This window comes from Corvus moneduloides, chromosome 4 (assembly GCF_009650955.1).
Source record: "Corvus moneduloides isolate bCorMon1 chromosome 4, bCorMon1.pri, whole genome shotgun sequence".
NCBI lineage: Eukaryota > Metazoa > Chordata > Aves > Passeriformes > Corvidae > Corvus > Corvus moneduloides.
In genome coordinates this window covers 74149992-74162565 of record NC_045479.1, presented here as the reverse complement: position 1 = coordinate 74162565, position 12574 = coordinate 74149992, and the positions used below count along the sequence as shown (strand labels likewise).

Here is a 12574-nt window from a genome sequence, read left to right as displayed (position 1 = left end):
CAGCCCCCTTCTCCCCAGGGATCACTGACCAGCTCCCTGCTCCCCGCTCCCCAGGGATCACTGACCCTCCTCCCCAGGGATCACTGACCAGCCCCCTGATCCCCTGGGATCACTGACCCTGCTCCCCAGGGATCACTGACCAGCCCCCTCCTCCCCAGGGATCACTGACCAGCTCCCTGCTCCCCGCTCCCCAGGGATCACTGACCCTCCTCCCCAGGGATCACTGACCAGCCCCCTGATCCCCTGGGATCACTGACCCTCCTCCCCAGGGATCACTGACCAGCCCTCTCCTCCCCAGGGATCACTGACCCTCCTCCAAAGGGATCACTGACAAGCCCCCTGATCCCCTGGGATCACTGACCAGCTCCCTCCTCCCCAGGGATCACTGACCCTCCTCCCCAGGGATCACTGACCAGCTCCCTGATCCCCTGGAATCACTGACCAGCTCCCTGCTCCCCAGGGATCACTGACCAGCCCCCTGTTCCCCAGGGATCCCCAATCCCCCTCTGCTCCCCCCCCTTTCTGAGGCCGCAGCCCCTCACCCAGGGGGTCGGTGGGGGTTCCCTTGAAGATGATCCTGTAGGTGGTGAGGAACACGGCCCCCTCTGCGGGGAGCAGGGGGGGACCCCCGACGCTGCCCCCGGCCGCCTCCTCGCGCCCGTCCGGCATCAGGTACACGCGGAGCCCCTCCATCACACACTCCTCCCCCAGCAGCAGGTTGGGCCGCAGCAGCTTTGGCTGGGGGGACAACGGGGGGCTCAGGCCCGTGGGAAGGGTCTCCCAGCCCCCAGGGCTCCCATCCCAGCCCAGCAGCGCGCTCCCTACCTTCTGGATGGGAGGGAGCCTCTTGCTCTCCCTGTGCACGGCGTCCAGGGTCTCGATGTGCATCTGCACGATGTCTGTGGGATGGGGGTGAGTCCTGCCCTGCCCAAATCCCACCTGCCCCTGCCCAAATCCCATCCTGCCCTGCCTGAATCCCACCCTGCCCAAATCCTGCCCCGCCTTTCCCAAATCCACCCTGCCTTTCCCAAATCCCACCCCGTCCCACCCAAACCCCACCCTGCCATCTCCCGCTGCTCCTGCAGGACCCCCGTGCCCATCCCTGTGTCCTCACCCGGGATCATGACGTGCAGCCCCTTGAGGTGCTCGTTGGTGACGCCGCTCTCGGTGCACACCTTGTCCACGAAGCGGTTGATGAACCTCACCACGGAGTTGGCCACGTCCGAGCTCTCGGCGTCCTCGAAGCCGCTCTCGGTGTCGTAGCTCTCGGCCACGCTGCCCGCGATGCTTCCCCAGGGAAACAGGGAAGGGTCAGCCCAGGACAGCCCAGCCCAGCTGCGGCCACGGCCAGGAACAGCCCCGGCCAGGGGCCACTCCCAGCATGGAGCCGGGAGAGCCCATGATATGGACACAGCAGAGCCCCCACTCTTCATATCCCAGGAGAGCTCCCAGTGCTGATACGGACCCAGGAGAGCTCCCGCTTGTGACAGAAACCCAGGAAAGCTCTCACTCCTGGAAAACCCAGGAGAGCTCCTGCTCCTCATAGGAACACAGGAGAGTCCCTACTCCTGGTAGGATACCAGGAGAGCTCCCACTCCTGACAGAGACCCAGGAGAGCTCCCGCTCCTGACAGGAGTCCAGGATTGTTCCCACTCCCAGCATGGAGCCAGGAGAGCTCCCACTCCCAGAAACCCCACCCTGGGCACCACAATCCGCCTCAATCCCGACATAACCCTGGAATCCCGGCATGGTTAGGATTGCAAGGAACCCTTACAGCCCATCTGGTCCAGCCCCGCTCAGAGAGCAGGAACGTCCTTCCCTGACAGCAGCCGAAGGCCCGGCACACCCCGGGAGCTCTGTCCCAGCTCGGGTCACTGCGGTGCCCCCGGTGTCCCCAGCCCGGGCACCTGTTGGTGACGAAGCTGTTGCTGACGCTCTCCACGTCGCCCAGCCCGGAGCTGCGGAGCAGGCGGTTCTTGCTGGTGTCCAGGGGCAGGAGCAGGTAGCTCATCCTGTTGGCGTAGTGGATGGCCTGGCTGAACACCGTGCTCTCCTCCTTCTGGATCAGCTCCTGCTGCTTCTCCCGGCTCATGGTGGGCCACAGCCGCAGCTGCTCCGACGCGATCTCCAGTGCAGACTTGGCCTCCTGTGGCTCCTCCGCGCTCTCCTGGAGCAGTGGGAAGGGGATGGGGGTTGTCTGCACGGACAGACCCGCAGGGATCTCCCAGAACTGGGGTGGAGCCCCTCATCCTCATCTGAGCAGGCGGCCCAGAGCAGGCAGCTGGAACGGGATTCCCAGAGCAGCTGGGGCTGCCCCTGGATCCCTGGCAGTGGCCAAGGCCAGGCTGGACATTGGGGCTGGAGCAGCCTGGCACAGTGGGAGGTGTCCCTGCCATGGCAGGGCTGGCACTGGAGGGGCTCTGAGCTTCCTTCCCACCCAGCCCTTAGGGAAGAGCTCTCCTGGGCCCCCCCTGACCTGCTCTGTGTGGTTCTCCTCGGCGCTGTCCAGGTACAGGGCCCGGATGTGGTTCTGGACGTCGCAGTAGAACATGGCCTCCCAGAACTGGATGTTGGTCCACACCACGTGCTCCTGCACGCAGCTGTAGGCGAACTGGGTGATGCCAGGGCTCAGTTTCTGTGCAGGGAGGTGGAAAAGGTCCATACAAACACAGCCTTTGTGCCCAGCTCTCTGCTCAGGTACCCCTGCTCCCGGCCCAGCCGCTGGGAAAGCCCTGGGCCGGCAGGAGGGATGTCTGCACCACAGCTCCTCCAGCCTTCCCTCAAAATTCTCTTGCCCAGCGCCCACCCAGAGCCTGCAGGGCCCTGTGACACTGTTTTAGGGGAGGTAGAAGCTCATCCCAGCCCAGCCTGAGCATGGGATCAAGCTGGCATTCCAGAGCTACCCCTTCCCGCAGGTGTTGCAGCCTCCCCGGGAGCCTCAAGCCAGTCTGGGGTGGGGGGAAAGTTCTGTAGAGGTTGAGAAGTCCCATAGGGACACCCCCCTGCAGCCTCTGCCACCTCCAGGCATCCTGAGGGCGCCGGGGTGGGGACACCGTGGTCACTCGTGGTCACTCACCCTGCAGAAGGCGGTGACCAGCGGCAGCAGGGCGGCGGCGATGCCGTGCTCGTCCATGGCCGTGCAGTCCTGCGGGAGGAGCGGGGGTGACGAGGGGACTCGGCCCCTGTTCCCGGGCCATCCCTGCCGTGGTGTCCCACGGGAAGAAGAGCCCCTGGCCCCGCCCTACCTGGAGGCAGCAGTTCATCATGCGGATGACGAAGTCGAACTGCTGGTGGTCCAGTACGGCGCGGTTCTGCTGCACGTGCAGATGCAGCTCCTGCGTCAGGCAGTGCCGGGCGGCCCGGCCCTTCATGGCACGCAGCACCGCCGGGAACAGCTGTGGGAACGGGGTTTAGGGGCTGGGATGGGGCCCGGGACAGTGGGACAGCGCGGGCGCACGCCGGCTGTCGCGGGATGCGCTCGGACGTGGAGATGAACCAGGGAAAAATTCCAGGTGTGGCTGGCTGGACACAGCCGAGGAGGAGGGGGAGGAGCCCGGGGGCACTGGGAGATGGAGGAATAGTGCTGAGCTGGTGTGGAGCCCTCAGCCAAAATCCCAGGAACACGAGGAGGGGGACACGTCCCGGGTCAGTGGTGGCCATGGCAGTGCTGGGGAATGGGGGACTTGGTGGTCCCAGAGGGATTCCCAATCCAAGTGGCTCCACGGTTCTGCTACTGAGGTGGGAGTGGGGCTCTGCTCGCAGGGAACAGGGACAGGAGGAGAGGGAACGGCCTCAGGCAGGGCCAGGGGAGAGGCAGGGTGGGCATCAGGGACATTTTCCATCCCGGAAAGGATTTTCCAGCCCTGGCACGGGGATGGAGTGCCCATCCCTGCAGGGATTTCAAAGCTGTGTGGATGTGGCACTTTGGGGACAGGGGCAGCAGTGGCCTGGGCAGTGCTGGGGATGGTTGGACTGGATGGGCTCCGAGGCTTTTCCACCCTCAGCGACTCTGTGATTCCACGGCCTTTTGACCCTCAGCCAACCAGCAGGACGTGCACACGGACAGGAACATCCCCTCCAGCCCCAGAGGACAGCGACCCCCCCAGCTCAGCCCCCTCCTCACCTTTTTGGCCTCCAGCATCTTGTTCTCGAAGACGTAGGAGATGCAGTTCCTGACCACCTCCAGGCGCCGGGCGCTGTTGGCCAGGGCGTTCCCGTTGCGCTCCAGGATGGCAGCTGGGAACAGATTCCGGTCAGTGCAGGCAGGGTGGGACCTGCACCCCTGGGGGGACACGGTGTCCCCCTCTCCCTGAGGCCGCGGGGCCTTCGGGGGTGTTGAGGGCCCCTGGGGAGCTGAGGACCCCACGGGGCAGAAGTTACCAGGGATGGAGCTGCTGCTTCTCCATGTTTTGCTCCCGTGGTGTGACCCGGAGCCAGCAGCCCCCAGGACAGGGTCCCCCCGTGCCCCACACACCCATGGGGGTCCCGAGGGCACCATGGCCTCCAGCAGCCCCCAGGACAGGGTCCCCCCATGCCCCACACACCCATGGGGGTCCCGAGGGCACCATGGCCTCCAGCAGCCCCCAGGACAGGGTCTCCCCATGCCCCACACACCCATGGGGGTCCCGAGGGCACCATGGCCTCCAGCAGCCCCCGAGCAGGGTCCCCTGGTGCCCCATGGCCTCCAGCAGCCCCCAGGACAGGGTCCCCCGTGCCCCACGTACCGATGGGGGGTCCCGAGGGCACCATGCACTTCTTCTCGGCCTTGACGGCCGGCGGGGCCGTCTGCAGCTTGGCCGTGGCCTGGTCGATGATCCACTGCACGGTGCCCTCGTCCAGGCGCGGGAAGGGCTTCTGGTGCAGGCGCAGGTGGCAGCCCTCGGTGGGCTTCTGCACCTTGTGCATGGTCACCGCGGGGTACGGGTTCTCCTGCGCAGGGACGGCCCCCGAGGTCACCGCGCGTCCCCTCCCGGGACAGGAGCCCTCAGCCCCCCGCTCTGCTCCCAGCCGCGGTCTGCAAGCCCCGGGATCTTCTGCCACGAGCCAAGGGCCATCAGGAGCTCCGTCCTCGCCAGCCGAGGCTCCCAGGGGCACTGCTGCCTTCAGGTGCCACTGGAAACCTCGGGCAGGGCCAGGGGAGGGGCAGGGTGGGCGCCAGCAGGAATTTCCCCATGGAAAGGGTGCTCAGGCCTTGGCAGGGGCTGCCCAGGGAGCTTTGGAGTGCCCATCCCTGCAGGTGTCCAAGGAATTCCTCGAGGTGGCACTGAGGGCTCTGGGCTGGGGCCAAGGTGGGGATGGGGCAGAGCTGGGACTGGATGGGCTGGGAGGGCTTTTCCAGCCTTAGGGATGATTCTGGGATTCTGGGATTCTATAAAACCAGGGAATCCCACTCCCAGGACCTCTGGGCACAGGAGGATGTGCCTGACCACAGTGACAGTGCAAGGAGGGACAGGATCCATCACCACAAGCTTATGGAGGGGGAACAGAGTGACCAGAGTGACCAGGACTCCAGCCCCGACTCTCCCTGCCACGTATCCCCTGGCACATTCCCGCTCCTGCCCAGGGGCTCCAGGACTCACGTTCTTGTAGAGTTTCTCCGCCAGCTCCTTGATGTGCCTCAGGATTTTCTGCTTGTTCCCCTCCTCCGCCTTCATGCGCTTCACCTCATAGGCCACGAGCTGGGGAGCACAGGGGTGACAGGAGCAGCTCCAGCGCCTCTCCCAGAGCCAGGGCCCTGGCAGATCCCACTCGGGCCCCGGCAGACCCCACTCGGGCCCCAGCAGATCCCACTCGGGCCCCGGCAGATCCCACTCGGGCCCCAGGAGATCCCACTCGGGCCCCAGGAGACCCCACTCGGGCCCCAGGAGAGCCGGGGATGCGGGGAGCGGAGCTGCCCCAGGGCCTCACCTCGTCGAAGAGGTCGATGGGGCGATAGGGGGCCCCACGCTCGGTGACGAAGCCGGCGAAGGCCATGCCCTCGAGCACCTTGGTGAGGAAATCGTCCTCCGTGAGCCCCCGCTGGCCCAGGAACGCCGCCTGCAAAGGGAGTGGCGCCGTCAGCGGCGCGGGTGACACCGGGCGAAGGACGGGCGCCTGGGTGGCACTGGGACGGTGTCACCTCCTTCCCTGTGCCAGCCGGGCACAGCAGCGACAGCGCTGGCACGGGAAGCTGAGCCTCTGGCCCACGGCAGCAGGACAAGGGGCAAGGGAAGGGCTCTGGTGTCACCTCGGTGTGCAGAGGCAGAACACGGGGACGTGGGGACAGAGGAACTCCGGGATATGAGGGCACAGAGACAGAGGAATACAGGGCCAGAGGGACTCGGGGGCACAGGGACACGGGGACACAGAGGGATACAGGGCCAGAGGGGCTCAGGGATACAGGGACATGGGGACACAGAGGGATACAGGGCCAGAGGGGCTCAGGGGCACAGGGACACGGGGACACAGAGGGATACAGGGCCAGAGGGGCTCAGGGGCACAGGGACACGGGGACACAGAGGGATACAGGGACACAGAGACACAGGGATACAGGGACATGGGGATATAGGGACACAGGGATACAAGGCCAGAGGGACTCAGGGGCACAGGGACACGGGGACACAGGGATACAAGGCCAGAGGGACTCAGGGACAGAGGGACTCAGGGACACAAAGACACAGGGATACAGGGACATGGGGATACAGGGCCAGAGGGACTCAGGGGATACAGGGACACAGGGATACAAGGCTGGAGGGACTCAGGGGCACAGGGACACGAGGATACAAGGCCAGAGGGACTCAGGGACACAGGGACAGAGGGATACAAGACCAGAGGGACTCGGGGGCACAGAGATACAGGGACATGAGGATACAGGGACACGAGGATACAGGGACACAGGGCCAGAGGGACTCAGGGGCACAGGGACACAGAGACACAGGGATACAGGGACACAGGGACACAGGGACACAGGGACACAGGGATACAGGGACACAGGGACTCAGGCACACAGAGCCAGAGGATTTCAGCTGCTCCCTCAGCAGTGCCAAGACCTCCCAAAATCCCCAGCTCCAGGCCGGGAGCATCCGAACACACCAGGGCACGAGCAGGGAAGCGCTGCCTGCTCTGGGAGACCTCGGGACGCTCAAGGACAAACACGGGATGTAGGTGGGCCCGGCGGGGATGTCGGGGAGGTCACTGCCTGGAAAGCCGGGATTGTTTCCAGGATTCAGCCCGGCTCATCCCGGCCCGGACAAGGCCCTCACCTTGTGGAAGCGGATGACGGGCTCGGGGTGGATGCGGATGATATGCAGGCACCAGCGGTAGCCCTGCAGCAGCTGAGCAAACAGGCGCAGGAACACGGCCCGGATCTCCTTGTCCTGGAACAGGGAAGCACAGCCTGGGCTTGTGGGGCACGGGGTGTGGATGGGGCAGCTCCCAGGGCAGGAATTTCCCCCAGCACGGGATCAACCCCGGGGTGAGGGCAGGGAACGCGGCTGAGATTCCAGGGAAAAGGGACACGGCAGCCTGGACTCACTGCTCTGCCCCCCCCCGGAGCTGCACAGGGAGGAGAGGGAGCTCTACAGCTCCAGGAATGCTGGAAGCCCAAACATTCCCTGTCTGCTGCAGCCCGGCCGTGAATCCGGAGCCCACGGCACTGCGGGATCCAGGCACAGCTCGGAGCAGCAGCCTCGGATGGACACAGGGCTGGAATGGCGCCCCAAGAACCGGGGTGTCCCTGGGGAGCAGGGCCCCTGTCCGAGATCTGGGGTGTCCCTGGGGAGCAGCCCCACCCAGGGCCCCTGTCCCTCCCACCACTCACCTGCATCTTGAGGGAGGAGGCGGAAATGGTGGAAGGGGGGAAGGCGAGGTCGGCCACCTCCAGCTCTGGGTCCAGGACCTGCCCAGGGAGGACACTCAGCTCAGGCCCCATCCCGGCTGGAAAAGCCAAGGAGATTTCCCCAGAGACCCCACAGCCCCTAAAGGAAAGGTCTGAGGGGCTTGGAGACAAAGCATGGGGCATCGGGAATGCTCCGTCAGGCCTGACCCTTCCTTGGGAGCCCGGCTGGCACTGGGATCCAGGGAAGGGGCAGCCCCCTCTGCCCCCCACTGCCCCCGGAACGTGGAGCAGCAGGAGCTGTGGCGTTTGCTCCGGAAGGGCCTCGGGAACACGGGAGCAGCCAGGCCACGGCCGCTTCCTGCCCCCGGGCTGGGAGCCAGCACCCCATTCCCAGAAACCTTCGGCAAAGGAATCCCCCCTCCGGCACTGCTGGACATCAGAGGGATTGCACTGGGAATGGCCCCTGTGAGAGGGGCAGCAGCAGCCCAGGGCACGGATGGGTCCCTGCTCGGGGAGGAGTCCCTGCTGCTCCACTCCCGTGGAACGTGTGCCATTCCCAGGGTGTTGGCCAGAGGCCACTGGAGCAGGAACGGTGCCTGAGACAGCATCCTGAGGCATGGACAGGATCCCGAGGCAAGGACAGGATCCCACAGAACGCACAGGATCCCGAGGCATGGACAGGATCCCAAGGCAAGGACAGGATCCCACAGAATGGACAGGATCCCATAGATTGGACAGGATCCAGAGGCATGGACAGGATCCCACAGAACGCACAAGATCCCGAGGCATGGACAGGATCCGACAGAATGGACAGGATCCCACAGATTGGACAGGATCCCGAGGCATGGACAGGATCCCGAGGCATGGACAGGATACCACAGAATGGACAGGATCCCGAGGTACGACTCCTGCTTGCAGAGCAGCCCCAGCTCCATTCCCGGCTCCATTCCCGGCTCCCTGGACACTTGTGTCATTCCCAGGGAACGGTGTTGGTGCCCCAGGGATGCAGGGAATGCCGTGGCTCTCACCATGGACAGGGCTTCCCGAGTCTGCTGGAGCAGGGGCTCGGGGAGCAGGGAGATGTGCACGCACTCGGGGACATTCACGGTGCCACCGTCCAGGTCTGCGATCACCACGTCCAGCTGGAAGGGCGGGACAGCAGTGGGACACGGCCCCGCTTCCCAATCCTGCATCCCGCATCCCATATCCCATACCCTGCATCCCATATCCCACACCCTGCATCCCATATCCCATACCCTGCATCCCATATCCTGTACCCTGCATCCCATATCCCACATCCCACATCCCATATCCCATACCCTGCATCCCATATCTCACACCCTGCATCCCGCATCCCATATCCCACATCCCATATCCCACACCCCGCATCCCATATCCCATACCCTGCATCCCATATCCCACACCCTGCATCCCATATCCCATACCCTGCATCCCATATCCTGTACCCTGCATCCCATATCCCACATCCCACATCCCATATCCCATACCCTGCATCCCATATCTCACACCCTGCATCCCGCATCCCATATCCCACATCCCATATCCCACACCCTGCATCCCATATCCCATACCCTGCATCCCATATCCCGTACCCTGCATCCCATATCCCGTACCCTGCATCCCACATCCCATATCCCGTACCCTGCATCCCATATCCCACATCCCACATCCCATATCCCATACCCTGCATCCCATATCCCATACCCTGCATCCCACATCCCATATCCTGCATCCCACATCCCATATCCCGTACCCTGCATCCCATATCCCATATCCCACATCCCACATCCCATATCCCATATCCCACATCCCATATCCCATACCCTGCATCTCACATCCCATATCCCGTACCCTGCATCCCATATCCCATATCCTGCATCCCATATCCCCTACCCTGCATCCCATATCCCATACCCTGCATCCCATATCCCATACCCTGCATCCTGCATCCCATATCCTGCACCCTGCATCTCACATCCCATATCCCATACCCTGCATCCCATATCCCGTACCCTGCATCCCACATCCCATAATCCATATCCTGCATCCCGCATCCCATATCCCGTACCCTGCATCCCACATCCCATATCCTGCATCCCATACCCCGTACCCTGCCTCCCACATCCCATATCCCACATCCCGCATCCCACAGGAGATGGGGAGCTATCCAGGGAGCAGCCTCTGGCTCCTCTCCACCTTCCCTGAGCACTCCAGCCCTGTCTCCCATCCTGTTCCCAAATCCAAGGACACACTGGGATCCCTCAGTGGGGGGACAGGGGGACACCCGGTAAGAGAGGGACCCGGCCATTCCCCCTGGACTTGGCCGTTCCCATTGGCTCGCGTGGGACACCTGGATACATCCCGGGCTGAGCACACGGAGCCCGTGCCCCTGGGCACCCTCGGGATGAATCCAGCTGTCACCAGAGCCTGTGACACCCACCCTGCTCCCCCCTGGCCCCCCTGGCCCGGGGACAGGGAATGTGGGCCCTCACCAGCTCCTGGGTCTCCGACTGGAAGATGGAGTGGACGCCGATGATGAAGGGGGTGGGGGTGCTCAGCACCTCCAGGAGCTGGGCGGGCAGGATGGGCACGTAGGTGAAACTGCAACCAGAGACAGCCTCAAACATAGCCCCAAAGCAGCCCCACTGCAGCCATCGCAGTCCTGCCCCAGCCCCAACCCCATCCTGGCATGGCCAGACACCATCCCAGCTCCGGAGGGGTGTCCAGGGTGCTCCGGGCACTCCCAGCCCCTCAGGCACCACGGCCACACTGCCCTGAGAGGGACTGGGGCCAAGGCATGGAGGGCCAGGAGCCAGGGAATGGCTTCCCAGTGCCAGAGGGCAGGGCTGGATGGGAGATTGGGAATTGGGAATTGCTGGCTGGGAGGGTGGGCAGGCCCTGGCCCAGGGTGCCCAGAGCAGCTGGGGCTGCCCCTGGATCCCTGGCAGTGGCCAAGGCCAGGCTGGACATTGGGGCTGGAGCAGCCTGGCACAGTGGGAGGTGTCCCTGCCATGGCAGGGCTGGCACTGGAGGGGCTCTGAGCTCCCTTCCCACCCAAATTATTCTGAGGTTCCCTGATTCCATGATATAATCCCTGTCTGGCCTTGGGGTTATAACCAAAGTCTGACCAAGGGAAGGTGCCAGCAGAGCCATTAACTCCAAAAGGAAGAATTTCAGGAATAATTTCCCCATGGAAAGGGTGCTCAGGCCTTGGCAGGGGCTGCCCAGGGAGCTTTGGAGTGCCCATCCCTGCAGGTGTCTGAGGAATTCCTGGAGGTGGCACTGAGGGCTCTGGGCTGGGGCCAAGGTGGGGATGGGGCAGAGCTGGGACTGGATGGGCTGGGAGGGCTTTTCCAGCCTCAGGGATCCCAGGATTCTGTGAAAAGGAAGGATCCTCTGGAACACCAGCAGCCTCCGTGCAGCCTGGGGAGGCCAGGCCAGCCCGGACACAGGAGCTGGCAGGAGCCCCGGCCCATCTGTCCCAGCCCCGGCCCTGGCAGAGCTGCCCAGAGCCCCAGTGCTGCCGGGGCTGTGTTCCCACTCCTTGTGGGACATGCCCAGCTCCCTGGAGCCAGCGGGGTTCCAGCCATCCCACGGGAGTGGCTTGGCCAGCACCAGCACAGGCACTGCTGGAACACCTCGCTCCTGCTGATGGGATCCTGGAACATCCTGAGCTGGAAGGGACCCACAGGGATGGTGGATCCAGCTGCTGGCCCTGCCCAGGCACCCAACAGCCCCACCCTGGGCATCCCTGGGAGCAGAGCTCCGGCAGCCTCGGGCCGTGCCCATTCCCTGGGGAGCCTGGGCAGTGCCCAGCACCCCCTGAGGGAAGAACCTTTCCTCATCTCCAGCCTGACCCTGCCTGGCACAGCTCCTGTCACAGGGAGCAGGGAACGTTTTCCAGCACTGCCTCCAGTGCCAGAGCCCGTTTTGCTTGGGAGAGCAGGGAAGCAGGGGTGGAAGATTCCCAGTTACTCCCCAGAGCCTGGGAGGCAGCAAGGGTGGGACAGGGGCACAGCTGGCACAGCTGGAGGCTCAGGGACCCTCACCTGTACTTGAGGGGGAACATGAGAGCCAGGAGGGCCCGGCAGGCGTCTGTGAGCCTCTGGTAGCTGCTGGACAGGAAGAGGATCTTGTGCTCAGTCAGCGCCGCGCAGAACAGGAACAGCACGTTGGTGATGCCTGGGCAGGGCACAGCAGCGGCTCAGGAACGGGGGGGTCCCTCTGACAGCCCTCAGGGACCCCCGACCCCACCTGGGCTGCAGCCCCCTCCCCATCCCTGCATCCCGCCAGCAGAGGAGCTCGGCATCCCCCAGAGAGCCACTCCTGGCTGGCCTCTCCTGGGTGGCACAAGGCAGCGGCAGCCCCCGGGCTGCTCCTGCAGACCCCAGCCCCAATCCCACCCTCCCGGAAAAGGGACGGCGCAGCGGGGCCGGGGAAGCTCAGCCGGGACAGAGCTCGGAGCTGCGGGCAGGAGGTGACAGGCAGGGCCCCCGGGTGCCACGGTGGCAGGGTGGGGACGCGGCGGCAGGGTGGGGACGCGGTGGCAGGGTGGGGACGCGTCTCACCGAGCTGGCGGAAGAGCAGGGCCACGCTGCAGCTGCTGACGGGCAGCGAGTCATTGATGGGGGTCTGGATCACCTGCCTGTCCCCCGCGCCCAGCGAGATCGTCCTCTGCAAGGGAACACACAGCCGGTCACCAGGGCCACCCACACAGGGACCGGGACAGGGCAGCGG

At 64.7% G+C, this 12574-nt stretch overlaps 1 protein-coding gene across 6 annotated transcripts in view; it reads right to left on the bottom strand.

Moving 5' to 3' along the window:
- Positions 1-12574, bottom strand: part of SBF1 (SET binding factor 1) — a 66669-nt gene that overhangs the window by 14295 nt on the left and 39800 nt on the right. For all 6 annotated transcript variants that reach the window (XM_032105845.1, XM_032105846.1, XM_032105844.1 and 3 more), the window contains 17 exons: positions 12406-12511; positions 11887-12019; positions 10330-10438; positions 8845-8958; positions 7799-7876; positions 7242-7355; positions 5908-6036; positions 5580-5678; positions 4725-4929; positions 4124-4236; positions 3246-3395; positions 3077-3145; positions 2477-2635; positions 1908-2167; positions 1115-1287; positions 826-899; positions 543-738 (listed from right to left, as the gene is read on the bottom strand). In XM_032105845.1, coding sequence (XP_031961736.1) covers positions 543-738; positions 826-899; positions 1115-1287; positions 1908-2167; positions 2477-2635; positions 3077-3145; positions 3246-3395; positions 4124-4236; positions 4725-4929; positions 5580-5678; positions 5908-6036; positions 7242-7355; positions 7799-7876; positions 8845-8958; positions 10330-10438; positions 11887-12019; positions 12406-12511 — 2281 coding nt within the window. The remainder of the gene's footprint in view (positions 1-542; positions 739-825; positions 900-1114; positions 1288-1907; positions 2168-2476; positions 2636-3076; positions 3146-3245; positions 3396-4123; positions 4237-4724; positions 4930-5579; positions 5679-5907; positions 6037-7241; positions 7356-7798; positions 7877-8844; positions 8959-10329; positions 10439-11886; positions 12020-12405; positions 12512-12574) is intronic.